Source organism: Megalops cyprinoides, chromosome 19 (genome assembly GCF_013368585.1).
Source record: "Megalops cyprinoides isolate fMegCyp1 chromosome 19, fMegCyp1.pri, whole genome shotgun sequence".
Lineage (NCBI taxonomy): Eukaryota > Metazoa > Chordata > Actinopteri > Elopiformes > Megalopidae > Megalops > Megalops cyprinoides.
In genome coordinates, this window is record NC_050601.1 from 15,917,024 (window position 1) to 15,936,147 (window position 19,124).

General features: G+C 41.6%; 1 protein-coding gene across 1 annotated transcript in view; it reads left to right on the forward strand.

Annotated features, from left to right (window-relative positions):
* Positions 1-756: 756 nt before the first annotated feature.
* Positions 757-19,124, forward strand: part of LOC118794638 (potassium voltage-gated channel subfamily H member 4-like) — a 29,337-nt gene continuing 10,969 nt past the window's right edge. Inside the window, exons 1-6 of the mRNA XM_036552891.1 lie at positions 757-970; positions 10,934-11,167; positions 12,217-12,385; positions 13,047-13,158; positions 17,200-17,440; positions 18,386-18,543. Coding sequence (XP_036408784.1) covers positions 895-970; positions 10,934-11,167; positions 12,217-12,385; positions 13,047-13,158; positions 17,200-17,440; positions 18,386-18,543 — 990 coding nt within the window. The 5' untranslated portion in view covers positions 757-894. The remainder of the gene's footprint in view (positions 971-10,933; positions 11,168-12,216; positions 12,386-13,046; positions 13,159-17,199; positions 17,441-18,385; positions 18,544-19,124) is intronic.

Sequence of the window (19,124 nt, forward strand, 5' to 3'; positions counted from 1 at the left end):
AAACATGCATGAAAAGCACAAATGAGCAGGTTGACTCTACCAGCCATTCTAGGAGCTCCTGTATAGCTTCGTTTCTCTTTTTCCAAGGCAAAAATGGTCTCTTTCACCCACACATTCAAAGGAGGTTAATGCGCATGAAATAGTAGGTGTTAATTATATGAGGTGAATTTATAGAAATGATCTTTATGTTCACCACCAATGGGGTAGAAACATCAGAATGGTGCTGTTTCATTATCTGATGAAAAACAACATCTGGTGACACCTCCTAAGGTCTGAATCTCCTTCCTGTACAGTTAGTTACTGCTAATTAAAGTGGTAAGACTATGAGTGTCATGACATTATTAGCAACAGCACCAGCAATGTCTGCCTCCTCCAGTATCACTAAAATGAGGATAGGCTGCTACAGGGAAGAACGAACATTGAGTCTTATTGGCTGAAAACTAGAGGATCAGGAGTAGATAAAAGTGGGAGTGGAGGAGTAGACAGAGGGGGGGGGAGTGAGGCAGAAAGAGAAAACTGGAGAAGACTCAATCGCTCTGCTCAACCAGGCTTTCAGCGAGAGAGGGAGGGTAATTACAATGCCAGAGATGTCAGGTACAGGGATCCTTGTGTGGAAGTGAGCATCAGTGGGCTTAATAGGGCTGTGGACTCTGTCATCTCTTGCCAGCTGAGTGAAATGTGCTGGGGTCATTTCGGCTGATCTCTGTGAGCAACAGCGGAGAACGATGTGAGGACAGCCTGGACAGCACGAGGAGTAGGGGGGGACTGCTTCCAGTTGTAGTATATCTGTTATTCTGGTGTGAAAGTGTCCTGTGGGACCCCCCTTGTGGGACCCCCTCTCTCAGAAAGGAGTAATTCTATGGAAACCACTGAGGCTTCCTGACCCAGGCCAAGATGCCAGTGATGAAGGGTCTGCTGGCTCCCCAGAACACTTTCTTGGACACCATCGCCACCCGGTTCGATGGAACTCGTAAGTACCCTCCGGCGTCCCAAGCCTTTTCTCCCACTCCCCAATAATGGGAAAGATTACATGAAGTTTGTTCCTATATGGTCAGGCTGCATTGGTCCTTCACTCGTGTGAATCTGAATGTCGAAAGTGGGTTGCAATTGTGGGTACCTACCTAAGTGTCACTTCGCTTAACCATATCCATGTGAGCAGAGTAGATTTATATTGAGAGGAATTTATTTCATCTGAACGTCAGAGAATATGTTCCCTGTTCACACAGCATTCGGTAAACTCCCTTTGTAAGGATCTTTTTTTTTCAATTTACAGTTCATCTCTAAACATTATGCAGAGTAGGTACTTCAGAATAATCCTGGAAATCACAAACAACCACAATACACTGCCTGACAGCTGCGTCTTCAAACCCACTTTCTTTCTTTGCAAAAATGTCTTTTCAGAATTTGCAATTGCCTTCACGTGTAGTTGGAATATCTGCAGTGGAAATTTACAAAGGACAGATTGTGTAGTATTAAATGTAAATACAACACAGACAATAGTGTGTACCACAGAAAGAGCAGTAGAAGCAACATCAAGAGGAACTGGGAAACGGGGAAGGAAGTCAAAGACTACCACTAATTGGACAAATGAATTGTTGTGTAGCCATCATGTATTTACAAGGACCTGAGTTGTGATTGCACTGCATACAAAGAAATTTCATTGAGTGGACTGACAATTGTATTATTAATTTAATATAATTATTATTATCATTGTTATTAAAACCTTTTATCTGTGAAACATACCCTAAATTCTCCCCCAATTTAGCTAAATCTACAAATTAGGTGTTAAAGGCTACAAAATCACAGACTGTTGCTGGGTTGGTAAGTGTGCCATAGTCTGTTGCACATACACACATTTCAACACAGCTGTGAGAGCAGTCTGTACTCAAATAAACTAAACTACACAACTAAAATTATTACACAGTAGAACACACAAAGACATGCATGCATGTTCTTAGCATGCATTTATTTACCAAACTGAATCAACAGCCACACCAGATACATGGTCCAAACAGGACTAACTAGAACGGCTGTTGCTGCCCTATCGCATAGTAGTATAGTATAGTCAGGGGTAATAGTATACTGTATTAATACACAGTACACACATCTGCATTTAGGTCACAGGTGTGTGTGTATGAGACTGAAATGGGCCAGATTATGGTAGCTAAACCAAGGTATCTCGCACAACTTTAAAAAAAAAAAAAACACGATTGTGAGGATAAAGCAAACACAGATAAAACCTGTGGTAAGGCCACTGGAATGACAAAAGGTAAATGTTAGAAGGCCGTGCACCGGATCTCTACAGTTCTGTGGGCAACACACATACTGTAACACAGTGACAGCTGACGAGGCTGAGATGTGAATCCCCAGACAGACACGATGGGTGACATTGGGGCTGCTGTGTGGTTTGATCTTTTTTTTTTCAACACAGCAAAAAAAAAAAAAAAAATCCGTTTGCCAAAACATCCTCGGAGGCCAGCGTGTTTTCTTTTCGATAATCCTCTCTCTAATCTCCTTTTTGAGAAGAAGGACTGAACATCGCCTTTTTGTTTGAGCCATTTTTGTTTGTTACTAACGTGGGTTGTCATGCATCACTCCATTAATGGTGAACCTCTCTGGCACAATCAAAGAAGAGATAAAAACACAGCTAGGCAATTAATCTCTGTATTTTTGAGTTTAGGAATTACTCAGATATTTATTATCTTTATAATTTTTATCTTGCTTTGCAGGCACCCTTGTTCATAGTGACATAATATGGTGACTTATGTTACATATAAAAACCTTGTTAACTGTGACTTGTAACTCATGATATACCCATTTATTCAGCGAGATATCGAATGAAGCAGATCAAGTTAACCACCTTACTCAAGAGGTCAGCAGTAGTGCCCCATCTGAGATTTAAAACTACAACCTATGGGGTAGTCCAGTCCCTTTACCACTATATCCCACATCTGCTTGTTTTTCCTTAAAACAGGACATTAATTTGACATCAGCCACTAACAATATCCAATGGTAAACCCTTTCACTTAAAATCCACCCAAATGTGTCCCGTAGTTAGAGGCACACATTTGTTGCATTTCCACACAATGACTATAAGTTCCAGGCAAAGATTAGGGAGAAGAATTATCAGACAATCCCTATGCAATTAACCAAATCTAGACAAACCGGTCCTGCCCACAACTATAAAAATCTCACTTATCACTTCCTTTCGGCAGCTGTTCAGGGCACCTCTCCTCCACCCATCTACCCCTATCTATTTCTTTTCCCTGTTTATGATGTTAACAATCTTGGCCCACAGCCGTGTGCAATCCCTTTGTCAGACTCCAAGCCAAATTAAAGTACAGCTATAACCACATCACACACAACCTTCACTCGTTGATTGCATGGAAATTAACATCTACTGAATGGGATGATATCAAGATTGGAACTGATTTTTTTGAGAATTTTATTCATGTTGCTCAGCTCACGCTTCTGAGTGAATATGCAGAATATGCAATCTGAATGAAATGGACGCAGGGTTGTTTACTCCCGTCTGTTGAGAGAATCTTGTTTCTTTGCACAGAACATTCCGGCAACTTCTCCTAGAGACAGAATGGAAGCACTGTCATCAAGAGCCCAGTGCCACACTAACACACTCGCCCACACATATTTATGCAGTGTTAATTGTGTATTGCAAAGTTGCTGCTAAACTCAGTCGATTGCACTTGTCTTTGCAAACAATGTGAGTATGCTCCAATATTAGGACTCAAGGTCTCCGGTGGAGTTGAAAATGTGCATTAAACTCAATTACAGTATCTATCCTGTGTGTAATACTGATGTTCTATAAAACATGTATCAAGGTCTAATCAGGTTTATCAAGGTACGTGTGCTATAGTACTTATTCTAAGGGTAATTTTATGTCTTCTTATTTTTATTGCTATGCACTGATATTATAAGCCCTTCATTAATATGTTTCATTCCACATCTATTATCTAGATATTCCACATCTTCTCTATACATGACTCTTGTGGTGAATTTCAAAGATGAGCCGCAATAGAGTGCTTTTAGGTTATGATGTTCATCTTATAGAATATGTATGTTGTAATATGCACATGAAGATGCATAGAGACCATGCTTAAGGGTGGATTGGTCTTTATCAGTCATGCACTCAAATGGTCTCTGTCTCAATCTTGGATTCAGACTAGGGCTCTTTCTCTTGGTCTTGGTCCAATTTTTGTTCACAGGCTATGGCAGTGAAACCTTTCTAATTTCTACTGTGGCTGATTGTGTCAATGAGTCAGTGAGTCAGGTCAGTTCAGTTTGGCCAGAGCTGCCCCTGGGAAAACACTCATATGGGATGTTTCTTATAGATATTGGTGGGACCAGCTGCTAATGGGTTCCCCTGGGTAAATCATTCCACATGTGCTGAGCAGCAATCCAAGAGAAATGAGATATAAATAAATATTCCCCTATTAATATTCCCTTTTAACCCTTGATTGGAGAGCAGGATATAGCAGCTAATATTCCCTTTTAACCCTTGATTGGAGAGCAGTTAATTGCAGCTGCCTGATCTGAATGGATTTTGGGAAAATGACCTTTGATGTTGACAGCACACAGAACACAGACTGACACCATTCAGCAATGGTGTCTTCTGTTTTATTTGCAAATCATGGAGCCAATCACATTTACTTTCAGCTCACAAGACTCACATTCTCCTCAATAAATTAAAATTTAATGACTCTCATTTTAAAGTCGTTGCTTTCTGTCCCTTCAATTCAATGGGTGACCACGTACCCTGACCCCCCCAGATCAGAACCACTGCAAGGGACAGCACTATCTTGAAGATATCTGGACCAGAGTATGCAAATGTCTATGGACTAGTTCACACGTTGTCATGGTGACCATATATCTCAGGGATGCTCCAGCCATGGCAGAAATTAGCCATTGTCCCCTTTGTGTGCCGTGTGGTAAACAGATTAGATATCACTCCACAATTAGCTCTCACTAATTGTAATGGCAGTGGCATCGGGGAACCTCAGCGATCTCTGTGGAGTCTCTCATCTAAGACGGTTATATCCTCCTTAGGCTAGTACTTTGAACATGAGGTGTGTGATGTAGACTTGATTTGCTCCACATCAGTTTATTACCCAATACGTTGGATTTTCAGTATGGTGGTATTATAGCGATGGTGAAGTTTGAAGGTAATACCACTAATTAAGTTGTATGAGGAAAGCAGAGTAGGCGGAGTCTGGTTCCAATTAAACCAGGAGAAGTCACAAAGCTCCAGCTGATTATATGCTTCAACTCGCTAGAGAATCATCAGTGCACTAATAATGAAACCATCCATGATTATAATTATTATAATCTTCCCTTTTTAATGCCTCTCCTGAAAAGGTAGCGCGAGCAGGTTCCTAACCGTGGCTCTGGTCCATGGTTAGGAACCTGCTCGCGCTACCTTTTCATTCTCTCACTGTTGGAGCTCAGCGCTGCTCCACAGAGACATTGATTATCACTTATCACTGCAATGAACTGGGTGACTGCGAGAGGAACTCCCTCCGATTTAATCGCTCGGGTATGTCTCTCCCATCTCGTTTCTGAGGGTGATGTTTTTGAGGGCCCTCGTGTAAATTTTGGGAATAGTTCAGACATTGATCAAGTTAATAAACACTGCAATAATAAGCTCTTATTCGTTTAGCTTTTATTACAAGGTCCATTGTCTCAAATGTTTTACAAACTGCAGTGGAGAGTATGGATCGCAGAACCTGAGCACAGTACAGCACTGATATCCTGTCAGGAAAAAATATGAACTAAATTCTCATGCTGAACAAAATATCCGTGTATTACATTCCAACACGGTTCCCTCTAATCTGGATTCTAGTTCAGTGTTTGAGTTACACAAGACATGAGGTGTCTTTGAAAATAAGCGTTGCTTGTCATTAGAATTCATTTTTGTAGATCAGAAATTGCACAGAGATTATTAGGAATTCGTGCTTTAGTCCATTAATCTTACAGTGTGAAAAGACCCTGTTGAGGCAAGTGACCACCATGTCTGCTTCAGTACTCTTAAAAATGCAATAGTTACATAGTACTAACAATTTCAGTATAACTGGTTGAATGTTTATTTTTATCATTTCCTTTTTTAACCAGGGACAGTATCCTGGTAACCTCACAGATATGAGAGCTTTGAAATGTGTTTTTTTACATATCACTATGGCAACCCAATGCAGTGAAAACGAAGTCTGAAACTGTTATTGCATGACCGTTCCTGCAGCTGCCATCCTCACTGAACAATTTCTTGCCCTGCAGATCTATCAGTTACAGAACTTCTTCATCTTTTTATGAAGCTTTTAGTAGCAGATAGCCAGAGAAAACAAATCCGACCTTCATAGATTCAGCTTCATCCAGTTATGATCTGCTGATTACCACCTAGCAACACTACACACTACACTATTGACATTTAGCAGATGCTTTTATCCAGAGCAACTTATATAAGTTACATTTTTTACATATTATCCATTTATACAGCTAGATATTTAAGGCAATTCTGGGTTAGTTACCTTGCCCAGGGGTACAGCAACAGTGACTGAGTGGGGAATTGAACCAGCAACCTTTTGGTTACAAGCCCTGCTCCTAGCGAGATGTCTGCTCTTAGTTTATCCAAATCAAGTTAGCTGATGTGCACAGGTAGCTCAACATACTTACTTTGTCTGTTGCTAGTCTCTCCTCAGAATGTCCCACATTATGTTGTAATGTGCTGCAGAAGTAAGAATTAATCCAATGATTTATGTTCATAAAACCCCTTATATATGTGGCTACATGAAAACTGGATAGAAAAGGTAACACAATAGTGCTCTTACTTTAAACCATAGGCATGAGGCTGCATGACACATTGTAGCCAACACTAGCGGGGCTAAAACCATACTAGGCAGAATTTATGACAATTTATGATAGAACATTATTTATGACAGAGTTTATAACGAATGCAGCACAAAAAAGTTGCCACTGCTGCTTCATGCAGAGGTTGTCATTTGACTCATTTGACAAAATGGTTCATTCTCCTCCCCGGCTAACAGCGCTATGTTTCAACAAGCAGAAATGTTCCCCCTTGTGACATGGCAAACAGGCCTGTCACAGTACTTAGGTCACAAATTTTACTGCCTATAATCCTACAAGGATTAAGAGCTTATTGGCTGTCAGTTTCAGATGGATCCTCTATGTTGAACTCTGAGTCCTTTCAGTGAAAACTAGTATAATTTGGGGCAATTATGTTCATTTCTCTCAATGGGCAGTAGAATCACCTCCAAGAGTCATTTGTTTGTGTCTGGTTGACGGTCGCTCTTGGGGGAAGGGGGTTTCTTATTAAGGCATGAACAGTGTATCGCCATGCCAACAGGGACTCCTACATGTACAGCACACAGCGAGCGATGAATTGAACTCTTCCTAGAAATGTATTCCCAGCATACAGCTGTGCACTCAGATAAGGACAGGGTGTATTTTTGCTCCCTGCCTTTGTGAACAGCAATGATAACGGCAACTTTTACCTTGATGGCCCTCTCTGTTGTCCAACAATGGTTGAATTGAAAGCAAAGGTCATAAAAGGAAATGGCTGGCTAATTGCCTGCAGTGAAAATGCAACATTGGGCTGGTCTCCTCCTGGAATACCAATTTCCGCCAAGAAGGGAAATGTAAGGCTCTTACTGCAGCACCTCTACCTCTCCCCAACACATCATACATCACATTTCTGGATGATCTATTAATGAAGCTAAATGCTTTAGTACATTTATTCAGTAGCCAGTAGAACTGTTCAGCTCTTTCCTCTACAGTCAGATTCTGGAGTTTGACTGGAGTCTGAAAGCCAATTCAGAATCAATTGAGGAAGGAAGTCGCTCTGGCTAAGAGCATCTGCTCATTGACACACATAATTTGTAAATATGTCCACATAAAATCCATTTGAGATGCAATATTGTGTTTTCTGGAATTTTTGAATTTATTTGTATATTTCAATTCCTGCATTATTGATAACATTAAAAGTGACTAGACAGTAGGAAACTGTCATTTCCTGAGGGTTAACTGTGCAATGTTTTCAAATCGTTGTGAATGTACAAGTAAAATCCTCTCCAAAAAACATGGTTTACATTTTTACCTCTTACAAATTTTTTTGGTTTTTAAATAATCATTTTTAAAGGTGTTGATTTATCTCAAGCTTTAATCTCAAGTCCCAGACAATATTACAACTCTGACCCATGTATTACAATGCTAACAGTTCTTCACTGCAGGACCATGTAACTTAAAGGCATGGCTGGGCATGCATGAGAGTAAAATCTCTTAGAAATGTTAGATCCGTCTGTCACTTGGAGAACAGACTGTGACTGCAGCCCCTGTACATACGCAGCTGTGCGGCTCACACAGCGGCTGTCTGTGGACGATGTGGGTTCCCTGTGCGGTTTGCTCTGTGTCTGTAATTTTGACAGAGAACAGTGGGCGTTGGCAGTGGGTGTTGTGACTCACTGCTGTTGTGCCCCCCCCTAGCATTCCCTGAAAGGGGAAGGAGAAATAAAGCCCAGAGCCCCCCCCCACCTAGATAACAGCACATGAAGCACCGCATCTCTCCTCCTCAGACTTTGGGAGTTGAGTTTAATCTTGAGGATGACCACATTATACATTTTGTGCCCTGTCTGACAGACAGAGAATCTGCCTAATCTGCCTGTATGTTAATGTAATGTGTGGGCAGTTATTTGCATGAGAGCCACACAATGTGTTTTGAAAGAAGAGAAACTAGCAGATTATTGAGACCTTCTGAAACATGTGCAGTATATTGCTGTATTTTCCGTGTAATTGAGCAAGACTGCAATCGCTACCTATGAATTATGAATTATCCAATGTATATGTAATTGAATGAATTTGTAATGCTGATACACCTTAGCGGATGGCTTGCTTTCCTGATAAGTGCAAGTGCTGCCATGTCTTTGCTGGGTTACAGCACATTCAGTTCACACCTGCTTGCGATTCCTTCTTTCTCTGGCTTTTACACAGTAACCTTCACAGACTTCTCTCTCTCCCGTAAGAACATAACGGCACACAACGAAACCTTGCAAAAGAAGGACTACTGCTACCAGACAAAACATTTAAAGTGCAGCAGTTCAAGTGAGACAAGAGGGTTTGTGAGAAAGTCACGGTACATTTTTACCTCCTGCTCTTATACAAAACCTAATCTCTAAGATTATTTTATTTGCCTTTATGCAATACCCTCTTCACTGCAGCTTAAGTGCAATGTGTTTTCATGTTGCCATGGGAACAGCCTATAAATTTCAAAGAATGGAATTTGTATGTATAACAATATCTGAACTGGAGTAAACCAGTGTAGGAGAGTGTCAGTTATTTTTCAGTGTGAATCTCTACAAGTAATTTTGTCAAATTATGTCAACAGAACCATTTACTAGGATATACTGGTAGAGGCAACATACAATACAATGCTGTTTTTGAATAAATAATCTTAAGAAGAGTATGTTAAAAATGTAATCTTGTTCAGTTTGATATTATATTTTTTATTAGCAATACTACTTCCTTCAGGTAATTTATGTAGTTAGCTAGCTAGTTGGAGTTCATGTACAACAAAGATAGTGGCCATCACATCCTTACCCTGTTTTGTCCTATTGGCTGCAACTGCATCACATGTGTCATCTTTATTGGCTGTACCCTTAAGTGAATATAATAATGCAGCATGTCACTGTTGTCTTTGACTTATAATTGGTTACAACGAAGACATGTTGCTCTTGGATGTATATAGGATAGACCAATGGTTAGAGCTGTTATTTTGAATACTGGAGGATTTCAAATGATATAATGCAGCAAGAAAAATAACACGGAGAGTAGTGAAAAGATGATTAAGAAAGAGCAAAATGGGTGACTGTATATTGTTGTATCTCAATTCTCTGTGCTCAGATGAGGCACACAGGTAAATATTTATAGTGACTCAAGATATCTGGGTGTATGTGGTTATTTCTGTAGGATAACCCTAAAAATGGCCCCACTCTTGGTACTATATTGATATGGAGTATCCCTATACCCCATACCTATACCCCATACCTACTGACATACCAGCTATCCTAATAATATATAGGTTATATAATCAACCTCCTTAAATGCAGCCAGACCAAATATATGAATTTACATCAAAGGGACAGAAGCCTACACTCTGTGTAATCAGTGACATGTTTAGAGAAGCGAGTTGAAGTTGCACAATTCTAGATGCATTCCTCGGTGGTGTACACAAGCTTTGAAGCAGGACAGCGAGGTGCTTATGAAACCTGACTTCATTCATATGCAGTGCACAATGGCCCTGTCGAGCACCTTGGGCAGCAGGCTCCGTCAGCCCTCTCTCTCTGATCTGTCAGACCTCTGAAAATTGGCCGCTCTTCAGAGGCTGCTCTGATGTCTGCGGGAACAGATTCAGGTGCACCGTCTAATGAGCGAAGCCGGGATGCATTAGCAGGTGTATGGTACAGGTCACCGCACCCACGCAAGGGTTCCAATTATTTGCAGTATGAGTTATTGGTAACATTTCATAAGCATGATAATGCTTCGTTTCCTGGACATGAACTTGAATATTTTTTTGCATCATGTTGATGTGGGTCAGTAGCATTTATAATGTGATAACCATCCCCAGGGATGACTGGATCTATCCATCATGAGGTTTCCTGTTCTGAGGGGTCAATCTGTTAGCGTGAACACGGGGAGTTTTAGCATATTACTATACTGAAGGCACTTCTGATATTTAATTTCCTCTTCAACTTTTTATATCATCTTGTGCATAGCCTTGTATGTGACCTTCAGCTTTCAATAGATGGTATGATTTTACATTTGATTAGATTAGATTTTGTTTTCTTCAGCAGGCCCCCACTGCAAACCAACACCAAGCAACCGCTCCTTCTCTGTTGCTTTTGGGTTTCCACAGACAGCAACTTCCTGCTGGGCAATGCGCAGGGGCACCGCGGCTTCCCCATCGTGTACTGCTCCGACGGCTTCTGTGAGCTCACGGGCTTCGCACGCACCGAGGTCATGCAGAAGAACTGCAGCTGCCGCTTCCTGTACGGGCCGGAGACCAGCGAGCAAGTCACCCAGGAGATGAAAAAGGCCCTCGAGGGGCAACGCGAGTACCAGGCAGAAGTCAAGTTCTATAAGAAGAATGGTGAGGGGCCTGCCCTAAATTGTTCATTTATGCTAGACATCTTTTGCTCTCTTGGCAGTTTGTCCTGTCCTGAGTTCATTCCGAACAGTTGTGATCTTTTCAAAAGATGTGGTGTGTGAAATGATACATGCTTGAATTAAAATGAACGTCTGGTCTTTTCTGAAATACAGTACTTTTCAAACACTTTTCTGGAGTTAAGTCTTGAAACACAAAATACAAACATTGTTGAAGAAGAGGTGTACAACTATTGGGTTTATTCCCCTTGTCCTTCATCTTATTTATTTACACATGGAAAGCTGATCTGGTCTTGCAGATTCAAAACCAAAAACTACTGACAAGAGTCCAAGTGTAGATCCCAGCCTGATTCTTAAAGGTGGAAATATAACATCACTTATTAAAGACTGTGACATTACACACTGTACGTTAACTGCTCAGCTGATGAATGGACTTAATAGACTGCAGAATCCTGGCTGTCCCAGAATTGTAGTTGTAGGTTGTAGAGTGGCTTCAGTGTCCTCCCAAGGTGTACAGTGGAAATAGTAGCCAGTGAATGCTGATAGCACTGCTTACAGTCCTGTCAGTTGTTTTCCTCAGAGGAGGATTTAATGAGCTGCCATAGGTTAAAGCCAGGGCCAAGAGATGTCTGTACTTTCTGTGTCTGCCAAGCCAACCCTGAACGGACTTATAATGAGGCAGCCAGTGTCTGTGGAGAATGTGCTCAACACCATTTCAGCCTTGTGTTGGGCTAGGTCTTGACTTTTTAAAACAAATTTTCACTTCATCATTTATGTATGGCTATAATGAGAAAGCCATAGAGGTCTGTCACCTCTGAATTTCAAGGGAATTGTGTGTGAAGGTAACTGGAAATAATCTGTTGGTTCATGCACAGCTGTGATTCATTCCATAGTAAGTAATGTTCTCCACAAGTTATGTGCAGTTTGGTAAATACAGATGACAGAAAATGTCAAGATGGTATTTTTTAGACATTAGACCTAAAAGCAAGTACAAAACCTCATGGTTTTCAAAGTTTTTGCTTGTGCCCTTTCCAGCAAACCCTTTTTGGTGCTTGCTGGACATTGTCCCAATCAAGAATGAGAAGGGTGAGGTGGTCCTCTTCCTGTTCTCCTTCAAGGACATCAGTGAAACATATGGCAAAAGCCATCACAATGGCACAAAAGAAGGTAGGACTCACAGCTCAGAGGCTTCTCATGAGTCAATGTCTATTTTGGAGACTACTCATACCACAATATCTATGGCAAAAAGAAGCCCAGTTATTTTAAAGCATTAGTTATCATACGTTTTATTTTTGGTAGATCTTTTTCCTCCAAAAACTTCAATGCCAGTTTACAACTAGGGAGGGATGCCATACTGCATCTCTGCTTCCATATCCAGTTATTGTAGCACTTAAGTCTAAACATCTTGTATTGTACTTAAGGGGTATTACTCTTGCATGGATTGTTACAGTATATTGACTCTAGTTAATATGGTTACATTGTGTGACATTTTGACGCTGTGTGACGTTTTGACACTTACTCAGACATGGCCTAATGTTTTCTGCATGTACTGGTTTTCATGATTTATTATTATATGCACTTACACTGCGTAAGTAACTCTGGGCAGGAGCACCTGGCAAATGAATCAATTTAGATGTACAATAATTGAGCATGGCACAGTGAACTTCGTCAGCAGTAAAGTCAATAACTTGACAGGTGAGGAAGCTGTTAGCCTTTCAGTGGTGATAGATTCAACAATAATGCATACACGAGCTGGAGCTGCAGGATTTAGCCTGTCATATGATAAATGATTGAGCCCTTCTGTCTGTCCCAGCTGAAATGATCAACCCCACTCTTTCTCTTCCAGACGGCAGGCAGCAGATCAGGAAGCCCAGTGGTTCTCACTTCAACGAGGCGCGTAAGCAGGGACGGACGGTGCTGTACCACCTGACCAACCAGTTTTCCAACAGGGGCAAGGGCGAGGTGAACCTGAGTAGTGTGAGTACCAGCCCATACTCTGCAAGTCTATTTTCCTCACCTTACAAAAGAGGTGATCTTGAGCCAAGTGAGCTTGCACCCCACCCCCAACCCCCCCCTACCGCCCAGTCTGGAAATGCAATACATTTACACACATTTGTGACCAGTAATTAAGTTTAAATAGGCTCTTTTAAAAGGGCTTGCTGTGGAAATGCCAGATGGGTGTTTAATTGGTATGTTAGTGTTCAGTGTTTATTTTCAAGCATTTACAGCACTATTTTCTCTCTGTCAGGCCTCTAGTGTTCGGTTCCTGGCCTGTGAGATTTAGGCAATAAAAAATAGGAAAAACATCAGTAACGTCTTGGCTAATCGCCTTGGCATTGCACATTAAATTCAACATTCTTGTTAAATGGAAATCATCTTCTGCACTGCAACACAAAAGGTTGGGAGGCTGTTGTCGAGAGGGCGGAAGCAAAAAGCCCTTCTGCCTGCTCCTGGGCATATATAGTACACAAAGTCTGTGCTTCACAGAGATGTAAGTGATACAGCAGCAGTTGCTAAGGCACAGGGTAATAGCATGGAAACAATGAGAACCAGCATGGAATGTCATTAGACCATGGCTGCTGCATTTAAGCTTTCTGCTGGTGTGGCTGTTAGTGGCTGTGTGTCACACTGGACCATCACCACAGGGAGACACATCCTGGAACAAGCTTGGCAGCAGCCCCTATCGCCGCCATCCATGATTGGACAGAATCATTTCCCTTTAGTATTATGCTCATTGGTAATTTAAGTTCAGATAACACCATATTCGTCCTTAGATATATTTTTTCTGTCAATTAAGGACTGCGGACTAGTGTGCACCTGTCCAACTCTTTCTTAAACAGGTTCTTTAGTGGTATTCACATTGCATGGATGCTTTAAAAATGACTATCAGAAAAATTCTGTGGGCAAACGTTTACACATAGCTAGATATTTCACTTAGTATGGATATAGTAAATGAAGGGAATTTTCCATCTGTCATAGTGTGGTATTCACACAGTAACAATAGTCAGAGGATCCATTTGTTGCAGTTCCATGGGCTGTAATTGTAACACACAAAACCCCAGAGCAAAACAGAGCTGACACAAGTCAGACCAATTACTGCAGCCTATGGAGGGTTCAAGATTCACAGTAAGCTATAGACCCGTGGAATCATAGCTAGATCCAAACATCCTCCATAATTCATATCTCCTCTATATTGTTTTCCATGATGCTTGAGTGAATTCACAGACACATTCACAAAGTTTGAAAGCAGTATGCAACGTTCAATCTGCTCCTTTTCAGAAAAAGTCAGGGAGAATGCAGCATTCTATGTGTCAGGAAGTCATGCTAAATACAAACCAAAAGACAGTGTTCATTAAGGAGCGCAATGCATGGTTGCCTTTCCTCAATGTTGACCTCTCTGGAGGCTTTTCTGCTGACAATGGGACTGGGAAGGGTTTCCTCATTTTGATTGCATTTTTTGGGGCAGACCAACCATTCCATACCCCTCCCCCCTTCCCTGTCCCACGTTGTTCATCCGATCCCTCTGCAAACAGACGGCATAAGCTCCGTGTTCACACATTCTCCTCACACTGCGTTCATGAGGCAGGAGAAGCAACACTGCAGGTTCTGAAATAAAACACTCACACCCTTTGCTGTCTCTCCCTCCCACGCCGTCTCACCTTGATCCATTAGCACGCACAAAGACATATGCTTCAGGTTCACAGACAAACACCTTATTTAAAAACTGCTCTTGGAAACTAGCAGTTAGACAAGATCCTACAGGAGTACTTATGACCCTTTTCTATGACAGCACGCATGCCTTATGACTTACAAACACTTTGAAAGATTCATGTCATGCTGTAAGGTCCCTAATATTTGTTCAGCCATGTAGGGCTTGCTGTACAATAAACATGCATGTGGCAGCAATGCATATTTCATTTAATGAGCCATGAGCTGATGCAGATGTACTTTTTATGGACACATAAGCATAACACTCTGTACTGCAATCAGTATTACACATGTCTGTCATTCCTTTTTATAGTCCAAAATTCATGTTGCAGTGGTAGTTCTGCATTCAATCCCATGCTATGACCAACCAATTCACATACACTCATAAAGATCTCTCAAAGACAGAGGTCTTCTCAGGTCTAAATAATTACACTTGGCTAGCAAATTTACATGGCACCCCTGCAAACTTGCAGAGAGGTGACAAGACAGGACATGACCCCCATAAGATGTTCACTAAATGAAAATATTTCTCCTGCTTTTCCTGGATGCCTCTGAAGTGCTATCATAAGATAGGAAATACCTTACTTAAAGGTACGTTTCCTCGGCTGCCTTTACACAAGTGAGGCAAATATCCTTAACCTTTAGAATAATGTTCCTGGACCAAGCTGGCCAACAGCATTCTCCCATGTGACTCAACAGCTCATATTGAAATGTCTCTCCTGTCTTATTAAAGCCTCGCATTTTCTTCCAGAGGTCAGCAAGGCCATCGTAAGCACAAGACATTAAGCGGTGTCACAGCTTCACATTTTCCACAGTGAGAGAATGCAGACAGAGTTGTCATCTTATACCACTGTCCTTCCCCCTTGTGTGCAATCACCATTCACCTCCTTCCAATTATTGTTCAATTACCCTTCTCCTGTTGTCAGAGACCCATTAAGGGAGTTGTCCAGGTAAAACTGTGCTTCAGACCTTCAGAAGATAGGGGGAAATCCAATTACTTCATTACAGTTTCACCTCTGCCTTTGCTATTTTTTTGCCCCTGCTTAAGCCCGGATTACTGTTTTGGAGACAAATGGATGCCTCTGCACTCTCCACTGATCTTCCCTACTTTGTCAACGATGGATGCTGGGATCAACATTTTCTTACACTTGAATATATATTATGAAAAATGGGATCATTATGGCAGGGTTTTATTTGAATTCAATAGCAGGGGACTTAAATAGCTGAAGCCTTTCCAATCAGGAAACCTATTTCTCTCCAAGGTTAAAGGGGAGTTCTGCTGACTTCTCCTGCTGGCATCTTTTCCTGAATGAAGGCTTTTGGCATTTTTAGTTGTCGTTCATTTTGCCTCCATCAGTGGACCTGGTTAAGCCTGTGCTCGGGAGCCATCAAAAAACCAACAAAATTTTCCAAGTCTAGTCAATGTATGTTAAAAATGTAAATGTGTGGGTAAATGGGTACCTGTGGGCAAAGACCTTTTTTCCTCAAATCCAAAATATAGAACAGAACAACAGCAATATAGCTAATGACTATCCTCAGCTTCAGTACGTACCCAGAAACCAGTCAAGCTGCAAAAGTCAAAAAGAAAGACATGCTGGCTTCTTACCTTCAAAATGAGCTTGAAGATTCCCATTAGGGGTGTTTTACTAGAACAGACTGCCATCTGCACTTAAAATTCATGAACAGTTTGGAAAGTTTTGGAGTGATTTAGAGGGTTGTTGTAGCAGGCTTTATAGACAATCACACACAAATTTAAAATTTAAAATTTATGAAACCAACTCCAGCTTGTTTTCAAATTTCTACTAAAACCTTTTGGAATCTTGAGTAGGTTTCATGGAAAAAAACACACTGAGATGTTTAAATCAAGTTTTTTGAATAAATATATATTTTTTCCATTTGTCAGTATGTCAATGTATGATATATTCTTACTATTCCTCTATAACAATACTACAGATGTGATATTACATATGGTACATAGACCCATAAAACATGTATCTTGTAAGTATACACCGTATTAACAGTTCTAAGCTATTATTTAGAGGAAATGATCAAAGGGTGAGTGAAAAGTGAAATACTTCATCTTTGAAGAGTGCAAAGCACAAAACCACCCAAGTGAACAAATCAGAGTCAGTTTAGCTTTTACATTTTTTCCAGTATACTTTTATTGAAAAACAAGGGAAACCTGCTCTCCTCTGCCAGCCTCCAAGAGAAAAAGCTGGAAGCATCCACCATGAGATGAAAAGTCTTTTGGAACTTAGAAGGGGTTTCACAGGTATAACCGGCCAGTCACGCTCTACGATGCTTTTCCAGGGCGTGTTCGACAGACCCTCGCTCCCAGAGTACAAGGTGGCGGCGGTGCAGAAGTCCCGCCTCATCCTCCTGCACTATAGCGTTTCCAAGGCATTGTGGGATTGGATGATCCTGCTGGCCACCTTCTACGTGGCCGTCACTGTCCCCTACAATGTCTGCTTCACCACCCACGACGACTGCAACTCCGCCTCCCGCAGCACCATCGTCAGCGACATCGCCGTGGAGATGCTCTTCATCCTGGGTGAGAGCCACTGGGCAATCTCCATGGCAACGGACTGTGTGAAGGCCACCTCCTTCTGCCACCCACGTTGCTGCTAGTGATTTGAATTTCTACCCTCTGCTTGAATTGGCGGCTCAGAGACAATGCACCAGCATCTTTTCAGTGAACATGTTTGACAAGCCATGGGCTAGCAGTGTAGACCGGTGGTAAGGAGCAGGGCTTGTAACCAAAAAGGTTGCAGGTTCGATTCCCCACTGGGCCACTGCTGCTGTACCCTTGGGCAAGGTGCTTAACCCAGAATTGTCTCAGTAAATATCCAGCTCTGTAAATGGATGACATGTCCATTTTTAATCTGTGTAAGTCACTCTGAATACGAGCATCTGCTAAATCAGTGTTTCTCAATCCTACTCCTGGAGGCCCCCTGTCCTGCATATCTTCTGTCCTTGCTCCAAACACACCTGATTAGTGTGATTAGCCTGTTCTTGATTAAATCAGGTGTGCTCAGCTAATCAAAAGTGCCACTGATGAGTTCAGTCAGGTAGGTAGAGCAGGGAAAGATGGAAAACGTGCGGAGCAGGGGGCCCCCAGGAGCAGAATTGAGAATCAGTGTGCTAAATGACAGTAATGTAATGTAAAGCTACAATTATCACATAGTACTGTCTTCAGTACATATACTGCAGCATAGCTGAGTGTAAATGAAATGTGCTGTATTAACATGACTGTTTTTTGATCATCAGATTATAAAAACTAGCCAACCCGCACCCTGCTCAGAATCATTTAATCAGATACTGGTTATGTTATACTGGTTATATAAGTACATGAAGGTGGAACGGCGAATGCTACATGATGTCACAGTGAAAACTATGACAACTGTGTGAATGATGTCTACGTGAATCAAGGAGTTTAGCAAGAAGTAAATATCGAACTATCTTTGATATCTGTCTGAATGTGTTTCCTACCCCTCAGACATCATACTCAACTTCCGGACCACCTACGTGAGTCAGTCTGGTCAGGTGGTGTACGACACCCGCTCCATCTGCATCCACTACGCCGCCACCTGGTTCTTTGTGGACCTTATCGCCGCCCTGCCCTTTGACCTCCTCTATGCGTTCAACATCACCGTGGTGGGTGTTCCAGATTTAACCCCTGAAAACTGTCACCCATGAGTTGACCGCACCCTGAATTTGCACAACAGACAGCAACCTATCCAAACTGGCCTGGGCACAACTCAGTGAATAAATAAGAATAGGGAATGAGATTCACTGTCTTTTCCCTCCAGTTTATTTGAAAGATGGTAGTTCTCTGATGTCTGTGTCTGCTGGCACGATAAAGGATGCCTTTCCACCAGCCTGTATCCTTTCCCCCCAGTGCTAAATCTTCTCCTGGATTTTCAGCACTGATGTGTTGAAAGCTTTAATTTCACCACCTCTTTATTTAGATTAGCAGAGAGGAAGGAATCTGTTCTTGCAAAGCCCTGGGGAACAGCTCGTGAGCAGAGAAGGAGAGGAGGCACTGAGCGGTGGCAGCTGCCTTTGACTCACCTTGATACCAGTTCTAGGACATGTAGACCTACAGTACCGGTCAAAAGTTTGGGCACACCTACTTGTAGAAGCGTTTTTCTTTATTTTTACTATTTTTACATTTTATAAAAGTAAAGACATCAAAACTATGAAATAACACAAATGGAATGATGCAGTGACCAACT